General features: G+C 55.7%; 2 protein-coding genes across 3 annotated transcripts; one reads left to right on the top strand and one right to left on the bottom strand.

Moving 5' to 3' along the window:
- The first annotated feature begins 40 nt into the window (after nucleotides 1–40).
- On the top strand, nucleotides 41–5,575 carry MLST8 (MTOR associated protein, LST8 homolog). Of its 2 annotated transcripts, XM_065031216.1 has the most exons (8): nucleotides 50–373; nucleotides 491–542; nucleotides 618–780; nucleotides 874–949; nucleotides 3,324–3,476; nucleotides 3,616–3,740; nucleotides 4,167–4,330; nucleotides 4,829–5,575. In XM_065031216.1, the coding sequence occupies exons 1-8, from the start codon at nucleotides 245–247 to the stop codon at nucleotides 4,945–4,947; spliced, it is 981 nt and encodes a 326-aa protein (XP_064887288.1). In that variant the 5' UTR covers nucleotides 50–244; the 3' UTR covers nucleotides 4,948–5,575. The 2 variants fall into 2 exon arrangements, with proteins under 2 accessions (XP_064887287.1, XP_064887288.1); XM_065031215.1 differs by having other exon boundaries at nucleotides 41–373; nucleotides 491–780.
- Nucleotides 5,349–11,290, bottom strand: BRICD5 (BRICHOS domain containing 5). Its single transcript, XM_065030632.1, is given in 8 exon segments — nucleotides 5,349–5,830; nucleotides 6,293–6,446; nucleotides 7,447–7,554; nucleotides 8,146–8,298; nucleotides 8,894–9,083; nucleotides 9,231–9,291; nucleotides 10,229–10,417; nucleotides 10,419–11,290. Coding segments are annotated over 8 exon segments (1,185 nt in total). The 5' UTR covers nucleotides 10,654–11,290; the 3' UTR covers nucleotides 5,349–5,735.
- Between the last annotated feature and the right edge of the window lie 96 nt (nucleotides 11,291–11,386).

Below are 11,386 nucleotides of genomic sequence, written 5' to 3'. Positions count from 1 at the left end.
GGGGTGCTGTGCGCATGCGCAGAACGAGCTGTGTCTTAGCGCCGGGTGTGGCTGCCGGTACCGGGAGAGAACGGGGGTGGGGAGGGGGGGCCCGGGGTCCCCTCGCGCCGCAGCACGAGCACACGGGGCGGGCCCGAGGACGCGGGCCCACGCGTGAGGCCGAGCGCGGGCGGGGGGCGGCGGCGGGACCGGGTCGGGACGGCGGGGCGGCGGCGGCGGCGGCGGCGGCGGCAGCAGCAGCAGCATGAACGCGGCGCAGGGCACGGTGGGCAGCGACCCGGTGATCCTGGCCACGGCCGGCTACGACCACACGGTGCGGTTCTGGCAGGCGCACAGCGGCATCTGCACCCGCACCGTCCAGCACCAGGACTCCGTATCCTTCCCCGCGGCACCGGGACCGGGGCAGTCTGGGGAGGCCGCCCCCGGGCACCCTTAGCTCGGGGTCACACCCCGGCTGCTGCTGCTTACCGACCTTAACGGGTGGCTGCAGCAGGTGAATGCGCTGGAGATCACACCGGACCGCAGCATGATCGCTGCCGCAGGTGAGCCCCCCGGTCCCTGGGGACACCGGGCAGGGCCGGGGACGTTGCTCACCCCCTGCCCGGTCCTTGCTGCAGGCTACCAGCACATCCGCATGTATGACCTCAACTCCAACAACCCCAACCCTGTCATCAACTATGATGGCGTGAGCAAGAACATCACGTCGGTGGGCTTCCACGAGGACGGGCGCTGGATGTACACAGGCGGGGAGGACTGCATGGCCCGTATCTGGGACCTCCGGTGGGCACAGGCGGCGGGACCCCCCCCAGCAGCACCTCGGGGCAGCGGAGCTGGCTGCACGCTCTCAAACGCATTCCTTCCTCACTGTTCCAGGTCTCGTAACCTCCAGTGCCAGCGGATTTTCCAGGTGAACGCTCCTATTAACTGTGTTTGCCTGCACCCCAACCAGGTGAGCACCGGCTCGGCTGGAATTTCCCAGCTCCTGCTTTGTGGCGTCTCCTCTGGGTGAAGCTGACGGGCTCTGGAGTTTGGTACTGGCAGATGCAGGAAAAAAGTCTGGGGTCTGGCTGGAGAATCACAGAATCATTTTGGTTGGAAAAGATCCTCCAGATCATTGAGTCCAACCATTACCCCATCCCTGGCACTGCCCCATGTCCCTGAGAACCTCATCTCTGAGTCTGTTCAACCCCTCCAGGGATGGTGACTCCACCACTGCCCTGGGCAGCCTGTTCCAATGCCTGACAGCCCTTTCTGGGAAGAAATTGTTCCCCAGATCCAACCTCAACCTCCCCTGGCACAGCCTGAGGCCATTAATCACAGGGTGTGCTTCCTTTGATCCTTCCACAAGAGCAGGGAAGAAAAACCTGAGGCAAAACCTTGAGTCCTTCCTGGTGGCGCAGGCCCTCCAGCTCTTGGTGACATTGCTGAACGAGCAGCCACCGCTTCCTGCACCCCTTGCTGAGCTGCTGCCACCAGGAGCTTTGGGAACAGAGCCCACCTGGCACGGGAGCCGGCATGACAGACACTCCGTCTGTCTGTCTGCCATGGGAATGCCCCACCGCTTTGTGCGGTGGAGCAAGCTCTCTGGAGCAGTGGTGCGGGAGCCACAGGCTCATATTGTGCCTGTGTAGGTGGATGTGCTGTGAGCTCAGCTTTGTCCCCTGGGCTCATTTGTCAGCCAGCGCATTTGTGCTAATTACCTGCTGGCTGTTGCAAGGAGACAGCAGAGTGGCTGCGCAGGGTTTCTCATCCCAGAGCGGGGGACACTCCTTTTGGGCCATCTCTGTCCCAAAAGCATAACCAAGGGATGTGATGGGAGTGGAATCAGTGGCATGGGGCAGGCTGGGAAGCTCGAGGGTGGCACCACTGCCAAGAAAAAGCATTTTGGGGCCCATGGCCTCCATTACCTTCAGGATTTGGGTCAGATTTGCTTGCGGTTCACCAGTCGGTTCAGAAGCTGTCGGTGGCCGGAGGGATGGCTGGGGCTCGGGAAACCAGGCTGAAAGGGAGCGCGGTGCGTTAGAAGGGATGGCGGTGAAATCAATACCTATCATTGTTAATAACCCATCTGGTCTGTTTGGTATGCACAGTGCTGCAGGGTTTGATTGCAGACGTGGCAGTGCAAACCTTATAAAAAGCAGAGGAATAGAAATGTTTCTTTGTGCATTCAGTTTTTCAATGGTTTAATTTTGCAAGTCCAGAATTTCAGACCAGATTTGAGATCAGGTATTTGGACCAGACTTTACCCAAATGTTGCTCATGCTTCTATAGTGCCAGTGCTGTGAGAATGTTTTATGTTAAAACGAATATTATTGTTGCACATACATCTTATGTGTGAAATAACCACTAACAAGATGCTGCTGAGTGGCAGAAGTGTTGAATGGTGAGCAGAACACAGTTAGTTAGTCCAAAGGTGGCAGCATTTATTCAGAGAACTTCATTACTCTGCAATCCCGTGCTGCAGCGGTGCTGAATCCAGTTATTGAGAGGGATTTCTCACAGCCTGGGTAAAGCCATGCTGGCTTTAGCCATTGCACTTCGACCTAACAGGGGACTGAGGATTGAGGCATCCAGAAGCCGCTTCTGCACTGTGCAGTCAGCTAAATATATCGAGCGATGATTGTCTTCCTCAGAAACAAGCCGTTGCTCACAGGTACAGGATTAGCTGTGCCTGATGACCTGATCTCCTCTAGGGATTCTGCTAAAATTATGGGCAGCGCAAGACAGTCGATAAAAGCCCTGGTTTTCGTGGAGAGCCGCCAGCATTGTCTTCTGGTCTGAGCGCGGGATGGGAGCCAGAACTCCTGCCCTTCAGCTGGCTCTTGTCCTTCCCCTGAGAAGGGGAGAGAGAGAAAAACCCATTTAGGCTGGTGTTTTTCAGGTATCTGTACACTCTCGAGTGCTTCAGTTGTTCACTGGCCAACTCGCATCTTAATGCCCCTTCTCAGACGTGCTGAAAGTCGTTTGGCTTCTGTGGATGTTGTTTGGAGCTGTAGCTGTGCAACGGTTCTGGAAACCAGGCAGCTGCTGTCTGCTCCGGGGTTTATAAAATTAGCAAACGCTTCTGTAGAAGCAAACAGCCTTTCTGCAGAATGTAACGTGAGATCAACGCCTGGCTCGCTCAGTGTGCGGGGCGGTCAGCAGGCTCTGGAGCTCTGAAACGGCCCTGTGCTGGGGAATCGTGAGGCAGAACAGGACCCTGGTGCTTTGAACCAGAGTTGGCTTCCACTTGGTGCTGCACAGGCGTGACCTGGGCGCTGGCACAGGGCTGCTGCTTGCAGGGTTCTGGGAGACGAGGCGGCTGTTTCCTTGCATCCTTGCAGGCTGAGCTAATTGTGGGTGATCAGAGCGGCGCCATTCACATCTGGGACCTGAAGACGGACCACAACGAGCAGCTGATTCCAGAGCCCGAAGTTTCCGTGAATTCGGTTCACATTGACCCGGATGCCAGTTACATGGCAGCTGTGAACAGCTCGGTGAGCTCTGGTGGCCCTGAGCATGGGCTGGGCTGTGCCTCTCATGGGCAGAGGCACATCTGCGCATCCTGGCTTTGCTGTGCTGCTTTTTAGGGGGGTGACCTCCAGCCCGGCCTCAGATCCCCCTCTCTCGCCACAGGGAAATTGCTACGTGTGGAACCTGACAGGCGGCATCGGCGAGGAGGTGACGCAGCTGATCCCCAAGACCAAGATCCCCGCGCACAACCGCTATGCCCTACAGTGCAAGTTCAGCCCTGACTCCACGTGAGTGCCTGCCAGCCCATCACCAACCTGCCACAGGAATAGACGGGGTTTTTGGGGCTGCCAGCTGTGCCCCAGCTGTTGGCTGACACACTGCCCTGCAGGTCCCCTGGGGAGGAGCAGGACAGGGGACACGCTGGGACTGGGGTGCTGGCAGCGGCATCCCAGCCTCGTGCCCCATGATCTCAGGAAGTTTTGCAGCCACAAGCTGTTCTTACAGCTGGGATGGAATTGCTTATCTCTGGGAGCAAAGTGGTGAACTTGGTGCACTCCTTCACCAAATCTGTTTGGCTTGAATCTCATAAAATGGAGGTGTAAAGCAATCTGATCATGATGAACGCAGGTCTCCAGTTTGTTACTGTTCCAGGCCACGTTAACAAGAGCCCAGCGTGACTAACGCAGTTGCCTTCACGCGTCTCTTCCATGCAGGCTCTTGGCTACGTGCTCTGCAGATCAGACCTGTAAGATCTGGAGGACTTCAAACTTCTCTCTGATGACAGAGCTGAGCATTAAGAGCAACAACCCTGGGGAAACATCTCGGGGCTGGATGTGGGACTGCGCCTTCTCTGGGGACTCCCAGTACATTGTCACAGGTGAGGCATGGCTGTGCTCCTGCCCCCAGCAGCAGCACGAGCTCAGCACTTACCAGTTTCTCTAACTGGGATGTTGCCAAACCCATATACACCAGTACAGGAGGAGAGAGCACTCAGCCTCACACCCACAGCCCAGCCTACTCATTCCTTTGAGTATTTTGCCTGTGCTGCAATAGGGCTTCTGTTTGAACCGGAGGGATGGTCTCCGTGTGGTAGTTCCCTTTACCTGGTAGCAATGCTGCTTGCAGTGCTTGCAGCAGGACAGTCCCTTAAAAACGTACCAGTTGTCGTTTCCACAGTAACTTCTCTCCAAAATAATTAAAACCTCACATAACAAAGAAATGCACTGAGCTGCTTGCTGTGCATAGTCCCCTTACTTGTCATCAACAGCCCTAGTAACGTCTTGAACAAAGCAAGAGGAAAGTCTTATAATAATTTTTAAAAAAGTATAAAGGGTAATGTGATATATCCCACTCCTCTCTTCACTTTCTGTTCCAGCCTCCTCTGACAACCTGGCCAGACTGTGGTGTGTGGAGACCGGAGAGATCAAGAGGGAATACAGCGGCCACCAGAAGGCCGTGGTCTGCCTTGCGTTCAACGACAGTGTGTTGGGATAACAGTCATGGGTGGGCAAGAAAGGAAAGGACCTCTGCTTGTTTTCCCTTGTCTGACAGTGGGAAGCTCCTCTCTGGAGCCCCAGACACGCACTTGTCACCATCCCCTCCTCTGGTGAGAGGGCTCAGGCTCTGGCAGAAGCCAGACCAGGTGTCACCCCAGCAGAGCGTCACCCAACGTGTGTGGCCTCGGAAGGAGATGCTTGCACAAAAGGGGATGGGAGAGGGAGGTGCGATCACACTGAGGGCAGCTGGGTGCAGTTCAGCTGGAAGAATCCCTGTGGCAGTGGCTGCTGACAGCTCTGTGATGTTCTTGTACCCCAAAGTGGGGGGAAAAAAGAATAACCAGCCTTTCTAAATGGTGGGAGAGGCTGAGCAAAGAGAGGAAAGGCAGCTGTTGTCTCATTTTGCAATCCCTTTATTCAAAGTGTATTTCACAGACTGACTTGGAAAGCTGTACTTGTACAAAGCCAACCACCCCCAACAAATCTAATAACCTCATGTTGAACAGGGTGTGCAACCATAAAACACTGGCTGCTCCCGTGATTCCTCTAGGCCTGGTTCTGCTAATACCTATGGACAAGGTGCAGCCCTGAGCACAGCTGCAAATAAAGTGTCTGTACTGACAGCACTGAGCAGAGTCCTGTTGTTTTTCTAAACTCCTGAACTGCAGCGTGAAATCAGCAGGAAGCTTTGGGGGAGATTGGAGCTGTTACCTTCCTTGGTGAAATCAGAGGCTTTTCAGGAACCCAGTTCAAGTATGTGGGGCAGTGAGAGAGCATCTGCAGGACTTACTCAGGGAGGTAATAGAAGCAGATAGACACACAGATGTTGCTTGGAAAACAGATGTCGATGCAAAGGTAGATCAGCCGTTGCTTCCCCGGACCTGCCAAAGGAGCCAAGACAGAGTAGGGTGAGCGAACACCGCTGCAGCCCCGCAGAGAGATGTCCCTGGGGAGCCAAACAAGGGGACAGCCTTGGGGAATGACATTTCTCATTAAAACTGGGGCAAGATAACAGACTGAGAGCTCCACAGGCAGCTGGTGGTGAGGATGAAGGTGACAAGCGTTAAGCCAGCAGCATGGCAGGGGAGTGCTCTGTGTTGTGCTGCTCATGCTGTGCTGCCCGGGAAGGGGATGTGGATGCATTCTCTGCCAGCCCCGCAGGTCACTGCGGGTGGTGGGTACGAGCCAGCGCTTGGTGATGCTGAACAACGGTTCGATTTTGGACTGGGGGACACCTGTCCCTGTCAGCCCCTGGCGGGACGTGCAGCAGGTTTTGCACAGCAGAGCCTGCTCCTCTTAGAGGTACTAGAGACAACCGTGCTTCCCTCTCCTGCACAACTCACCCTCCCCTCTCCTGACCCAGAAGATGGATGTCTGCTCGCACAGGGCCCGGACGGGCTCCCCCAGGCTCTCGGGGTCCACCTGCTCCCCCGCCAGGATGCCCAGGAACTCCTGGTAGTACTGGGTCTGGTTATTCTGACGCAGCAGCTCATCAGCCTGAAAGAAACGTCCCCATTAATTCCTCCCAGGCCACTTTGTCCCTGACGCCCCAGGAGCAGCCCCTGTCCCGCAGCACGGGCAGGGTTCTCGGGGTGATGCTGGAGCAAGGACAGCCCGCAGCCCCTCACGAGTCCTGCAGCTGGGGACAGGGGACACGCTCCTCCCGGGCTGTTTTGTCCTCGGGCCTGGAGCTAAAGCAGCCCGGTGTGCCAGGTGCCACCACAGCCCGTTGGCAGAGGATCATCAGTCTGACCCGCACCTGTTGCCCAGCACTGCCACCCACCACGTTAGAGAGGGGATCAAAGGAAAGATGGGGACAGACTGTGTAGCAAGGCCTGTAATGACAGGACAAGGGGTGATGGTTTTAAACTAAAAGAGGGGAGATTCAGGCTGGACATGAGGAAGGAATTGTTGCCCCTGAGGGTGGTGAGAGCCTGGCCCAGGTTCCCAGAGAGGTGGTGGATGAACCATCCCTGAGACATCCCAGGCCAGGCTGGACGGGGCTCTGAGCAACCTGAGCTGGTGAAGATGTCCCTGCTCATGGCAGGGGTGGCACTGGGGGAGCTGGGAAAGGAGCCCCTGAGGAAAATGAGAGCAGATGGCAGGGACACAAAAAAATGGGGCATTCTGTCTTCTTGAAACAGAATCTGCCCCCCACTCGTCCATCCATTAACATTTTGTTCAGAGGGTCTGTATACGTGATTTACTCCGACTTTTTCCCCTGTGAATCACTAACAAACCCCCTTTGTTTTCTGTTCCCCAGAATTTTGAGCAGGTAACAAAACCCAGTGGGAGCGGGTCCTGTGGGAGCCCTGCTATTCACCTCCCTGGGACACATTCCCCTTCCCCAGCCCGCAACTCTGCTGTTTCTCACAAGATAAAATATCGGTAAAACCAGGAGTTGCTGCTTTTGTGCTCACGTGCTCAGAGCCCAGCGAGGCACCAACCCAGCCCTTCCCCAGCAAATCGCACAGAGCACAGGGTGGCCGCTGCTCACACTCTGCTGGGACGTGTCGAGGGGTGTCGGGAGGGTCTGGCGGTCCCAGGCGTCCATCCTGCGCAGGTAGCACACGCGCTGCTCCCCCGGCTTGTAGCACACGTAGCCCTGCCAGACAGATCGTCCCCATTAGAGCTGGCAGTGGCACAAACCCAGACATGGAATCATGAAATTGTTTTGGTTGGAAAAGACCTTCAATATCACCGAATCCAACCATAACCCACCCCTGGCGCTACCCCATGTCCCTAAGAACCTCATCTCCACGTCTGTCTAACCCTCCAGGGATGGTGACTCCACCACTGCCCTGGGCAGCCTGTTCCAATGCCCAACAGCCCTTTGGGGAAGAAATTGTTCCCCAGATCCAACCTCAACCTCCCCTGGCACAATTTGAGGCCGTTTCCTCTGGTCCTGGAGCTTGTTCCTGGGGAGCAGAGCCCGACCCCCCCTGGCTCCAAGCTCCTTTCAGGCAGTTCAGAGATCAGAAGGTCTCCCCTCAGCTCCTGTTCTTCAGACTAAGAGTCCAAAAAATGGACATTCCTCCTTTCACTGTGCGTTATCTTTCCTAACTACAGGTGCATGAAAGGCACCAAATAGTTGCCAGTTGTATTTTTCCTGGGCTGCAGCTCCTGCTCCCACCCCACAGCCCGGCCTTCCCCTGCTCATGTCCAAAAAGCAGCTTAATTATCCTGAGCCACTCACGTTCCTGCTGTCATATAGCACCACAGCAGTGTAGTTGCTCTGCGAGGTGATGTAGTAGGTCACGGTGCTCCTCGTCATGTCCACCAGGGCTGTCTGGTTCCTCAGTGGGTCGTGCTCACCCTGCAGCATCAGCCGGAGGAGCTGGGGACCAGCCTGGGCACAGTGGGGGGAAAGAGCCCATCATCGGCTGTTCAGGGTCTGCATGGCATTTCCCCATCAACAACCCCACCCGCACCCTTTACTGCTCCCCGGGGCTTGTCTGAATTGTTTATCACCTGAGAGAAGGGAGCTCTGGCCCAGAGCGAGCTGAGAGAACGGAACGGAGCTGGTGAGGGGCTGGAGCACAAGTGTGATGGGAGCGACTGAGGGACCTGGGGGGTTCAGCTGGAGAACAGGAGCTGAGGGGAGACCTTCTGATCTCTGAACTGCCTGAAAGGAGCTTGGAGCCAGGGGGGGTCGGGCTCTGCTCCCCAGGAACAAGCGCCAGGACCAGAGGAAACGGCCTCAAGTTGCGCCAGGGGAGGTTGAGGTTGGTTCTGGGGAACAATTTCTTCCCCAAAGGGCTGTGGGGCATTGGAACAGGCTGCCCAGGGCAGTGCTGGAGTCACCATCCCTGGAGGGGTTGGACAGATGTGGGGATGGGGTTCTCAGGGACAAGGGGTAGCGCCAGGGGTGGGTTATGGTTGGCTTCCATGAGCCTGAGGGGCAGCAGCGCGAGGAGGTTTCCTGTCCAGATGGTGTCTCTTACCTGCGCAGGGCTGGCGGAGAAGTTGAGAATTCCCAGGATGCTGATGCCAACAACAGCAAAAAACACAGCAAGGGAGAAGATGATCCAGAACGTCCTGGATGGGGCTGGGAGGCACCCTGCAACCCCCCTGGTCTGGGAGCAAGGCAGGAGGAAAGAACCACAGTTAAAATCAACCCTGCTGCTGGTTATTCTTCACCATAAAACACACTTCCCACTCACGATACAAATCGCTGCGAAAACTGCCGGGGTCTGAGCGCAGAACGGCCAGAACGTCACAGGGCAGGGCAGCAGCCCTGCAAAAATGTCACATTTCTCCCCCAGTGCTGCGGTTTCTGACCCGACATCCCAGTAACCATCACTCCCAGAACCTTCCTCCTGTGCTGGGGCACCAGTGAACGCTGCAAACACACCAAGGAAGGGCTGGAGTGGGAAGGTTTCCACAAACAGGGGCAATTAAATTAAATTATTTTGGTTTCCAGCAGAAATCCCCAGGAGGACCATCAGCATCTGAAACACACTCCACGCAGAGCAATCCTGCTTCCTCCTCCCTCCATATGTTTGGTTATATTTTATTTTCTTGGTGAGTTGTTCTCCATGCAGTCACAGGACACTTCTAGTGGCTTGATACAAACATCACTTGCATTGAAACAATTAAATTTAACTTGATGGTAGATAAAACCAGAAAGAATGTACTTTCAATAATCTCAACTGTACAGCCCGCACTTAAAAAATAAACTGATTCTCAATCCTTTGAAGCACATAGAGAAATTCAGTAAATGCCCACAGTCAGGTTTGCTACAGCTGCACAAGAACAGGATCTTCAAGCCCCCCGGTCAGTCACTGATCTTTTTTGGTAATATGTAACTTCCAGATATATTCCACTAGAAAAGCAATGAGTGTGGACAAGGTTAAAACCGTGCAGAACTGAAAATGCCTCAATCAAACACAACAGAGCCTGAGCCCTACAGGAACAATAGCTATAGAAATTCCCAGGGTGGGAAAGGTGCAAATGAAGAATCCAGTGGCTCCCGCATGTACACACGTCCCAAACAGGTACTTGGGCATCTCAAACCTGACCCTGCCTGGTTACGTGGTCATTTATGCCGTGTAAGTCCAGGCACTTACATGAAAATCCAGCTGATGGAGTCACCTGCCTTACAGGGAGTTGAACTACGGGGTGTGGAGGTTGGGGATGAACAAAATCTTCCCAGGAGCCATGGGAAGAGCAGTTCAGCCCCTTTGCAGGAGGGATTGAGCCAGCACAGAGCGGGGACGGTCTGTGACCGCTGGGGACCGGGGATACTCACAGCAGGGACAGCGTCACTGGGGCCGGTCATGCCCTCCATCCTCCCGTCAGACCAGGACCTTGCTCCCGCAGCTCTGCCGCCCCAGCACACGCGGGCTCTGCATCGTCCCTGGCTCCCGATGCGCCTGGGAACCCGAAACGTGCCCCCGTGACACCTAAATAGGTGTCCCCTGCCACTAAGGGGCTTCCCAGCCAGGAGCTCCTCCACTCAGACCTGCGGGAGGTGAAACCTTAGAACTGGCACCCAGGCGGGGACGGGGGTGAATCCCCGGCTGCCGAGTGATGCTGTCAGTGCACAGAACTGCTCTTCCTGCTCACCTGGCTCTGGCGGGAGGGGGGTGACAATCGGGGGCTTTGTGTGACCCTCCTGGCTGGCAGGGCCTGACAGTAAGACCAGCCGAGTCTCATTAAGGGACACAATGAACAGAGAAAAGTGGCAGCCGGCCCCTGTCATCGGTTATTGCAACATGTCAACACTAACTCTGTGCTGCCGGAGCTGGAGGGAAGTGCTGATCCTGCAGACGGCCGCCCCGCAAGCCCTGGCTGCACAGACCCGCTCCTGTTCCACCCATCGACCTTGCAGAAAAGGGTCTCTGCCCCAAATCCATCGCCCGAGCTGCGCTCGTGCTAAACCCCTGTCCTGTGATGAGAAACACCCCACAGAGATCAGGTTGCCAGAGCATGGTTTTCCTGTGCAGCCCAGGAGCCCCTGAGATTTGTGTTTCCAAGAGCTGGAACCAGCGGAGCGGAGGTGAGGGAGAGCTCAGCTGAATTCTCTCACAGGGTGTCTATCAAGGGAAAATGCAGATTGTGGACATTTTGCTATCAAAAATGGCCCTGGAGTGATCAAACAGCCAAGAGGGCAGCTCACCTGGAGTTTCTCACCATGGAGGCAGGAGTCACCCCCCTCCCACTCATCCTCTTCCCTCTGTAACTCCAAACCGAGCTGTTTCAGTCTGTAAGACCTCGTGGAAGGATTCTTGTGCAGTGGGAAGCATTCTGTGCTGCGCTCTTGGAGAAGCAAATCCCAGCCCGTGTCAAGAGCCCCACACAGCTCTGGGTGCCTGAACCAAATAAACGTACTGCAGGGTTTGGATTTATTTCCTTAATTCTGCATGTGAGGAGCAAAAATTAAAAACACAAACCACGTCCCTTCCTCCCAGAATCTCCACATGGTACAGCCGCAC

This window comes from Columba livia, chromosome 15, assembly GCF_036013475.1.
Source record: "Columba livia isolate bColLiv1 breed racing homer chromosome 15, bColLiv1.pat.W.v2, whole genome shotgun sequence".
NCBI lineage: Eukaryota > Metazoa > Chordata > Aves > Columbiformes > Columbidae > Columba > Columba livia.
Note: the sequence above shows the minus strand (reverse complement) of the source record. Positions and strands in the feature narration are given on the sequence as shown.

What these genes read in the sequence shown, in the direction of transcription:
- MLST8 (XM_065031215.1), top strand. Translation starts at nt 245, where the DNA reads ATGAACGCGGCGCAGGGCACGGTGGGCAGCGACCCGGTGATCCTGGCC. An exon ending in GCCCGTATCTGGGACCTCCG is followed by an intron (nt 781 to 873) that starts GTGGGCACAGGC and finishes TCACTGTTCCAG; the next exon opens with GTCTCGTAACCTCCAGTGCC. An exon ending in CTCCCAGTACATTGTCACAG is followed by an intron (nt 4,331 to 4,828) that starts GTGAGGCATGGC and finishes TTTCTGTTCCAG; the next exon opens with CCTCCTCTGACAACCTGGCC.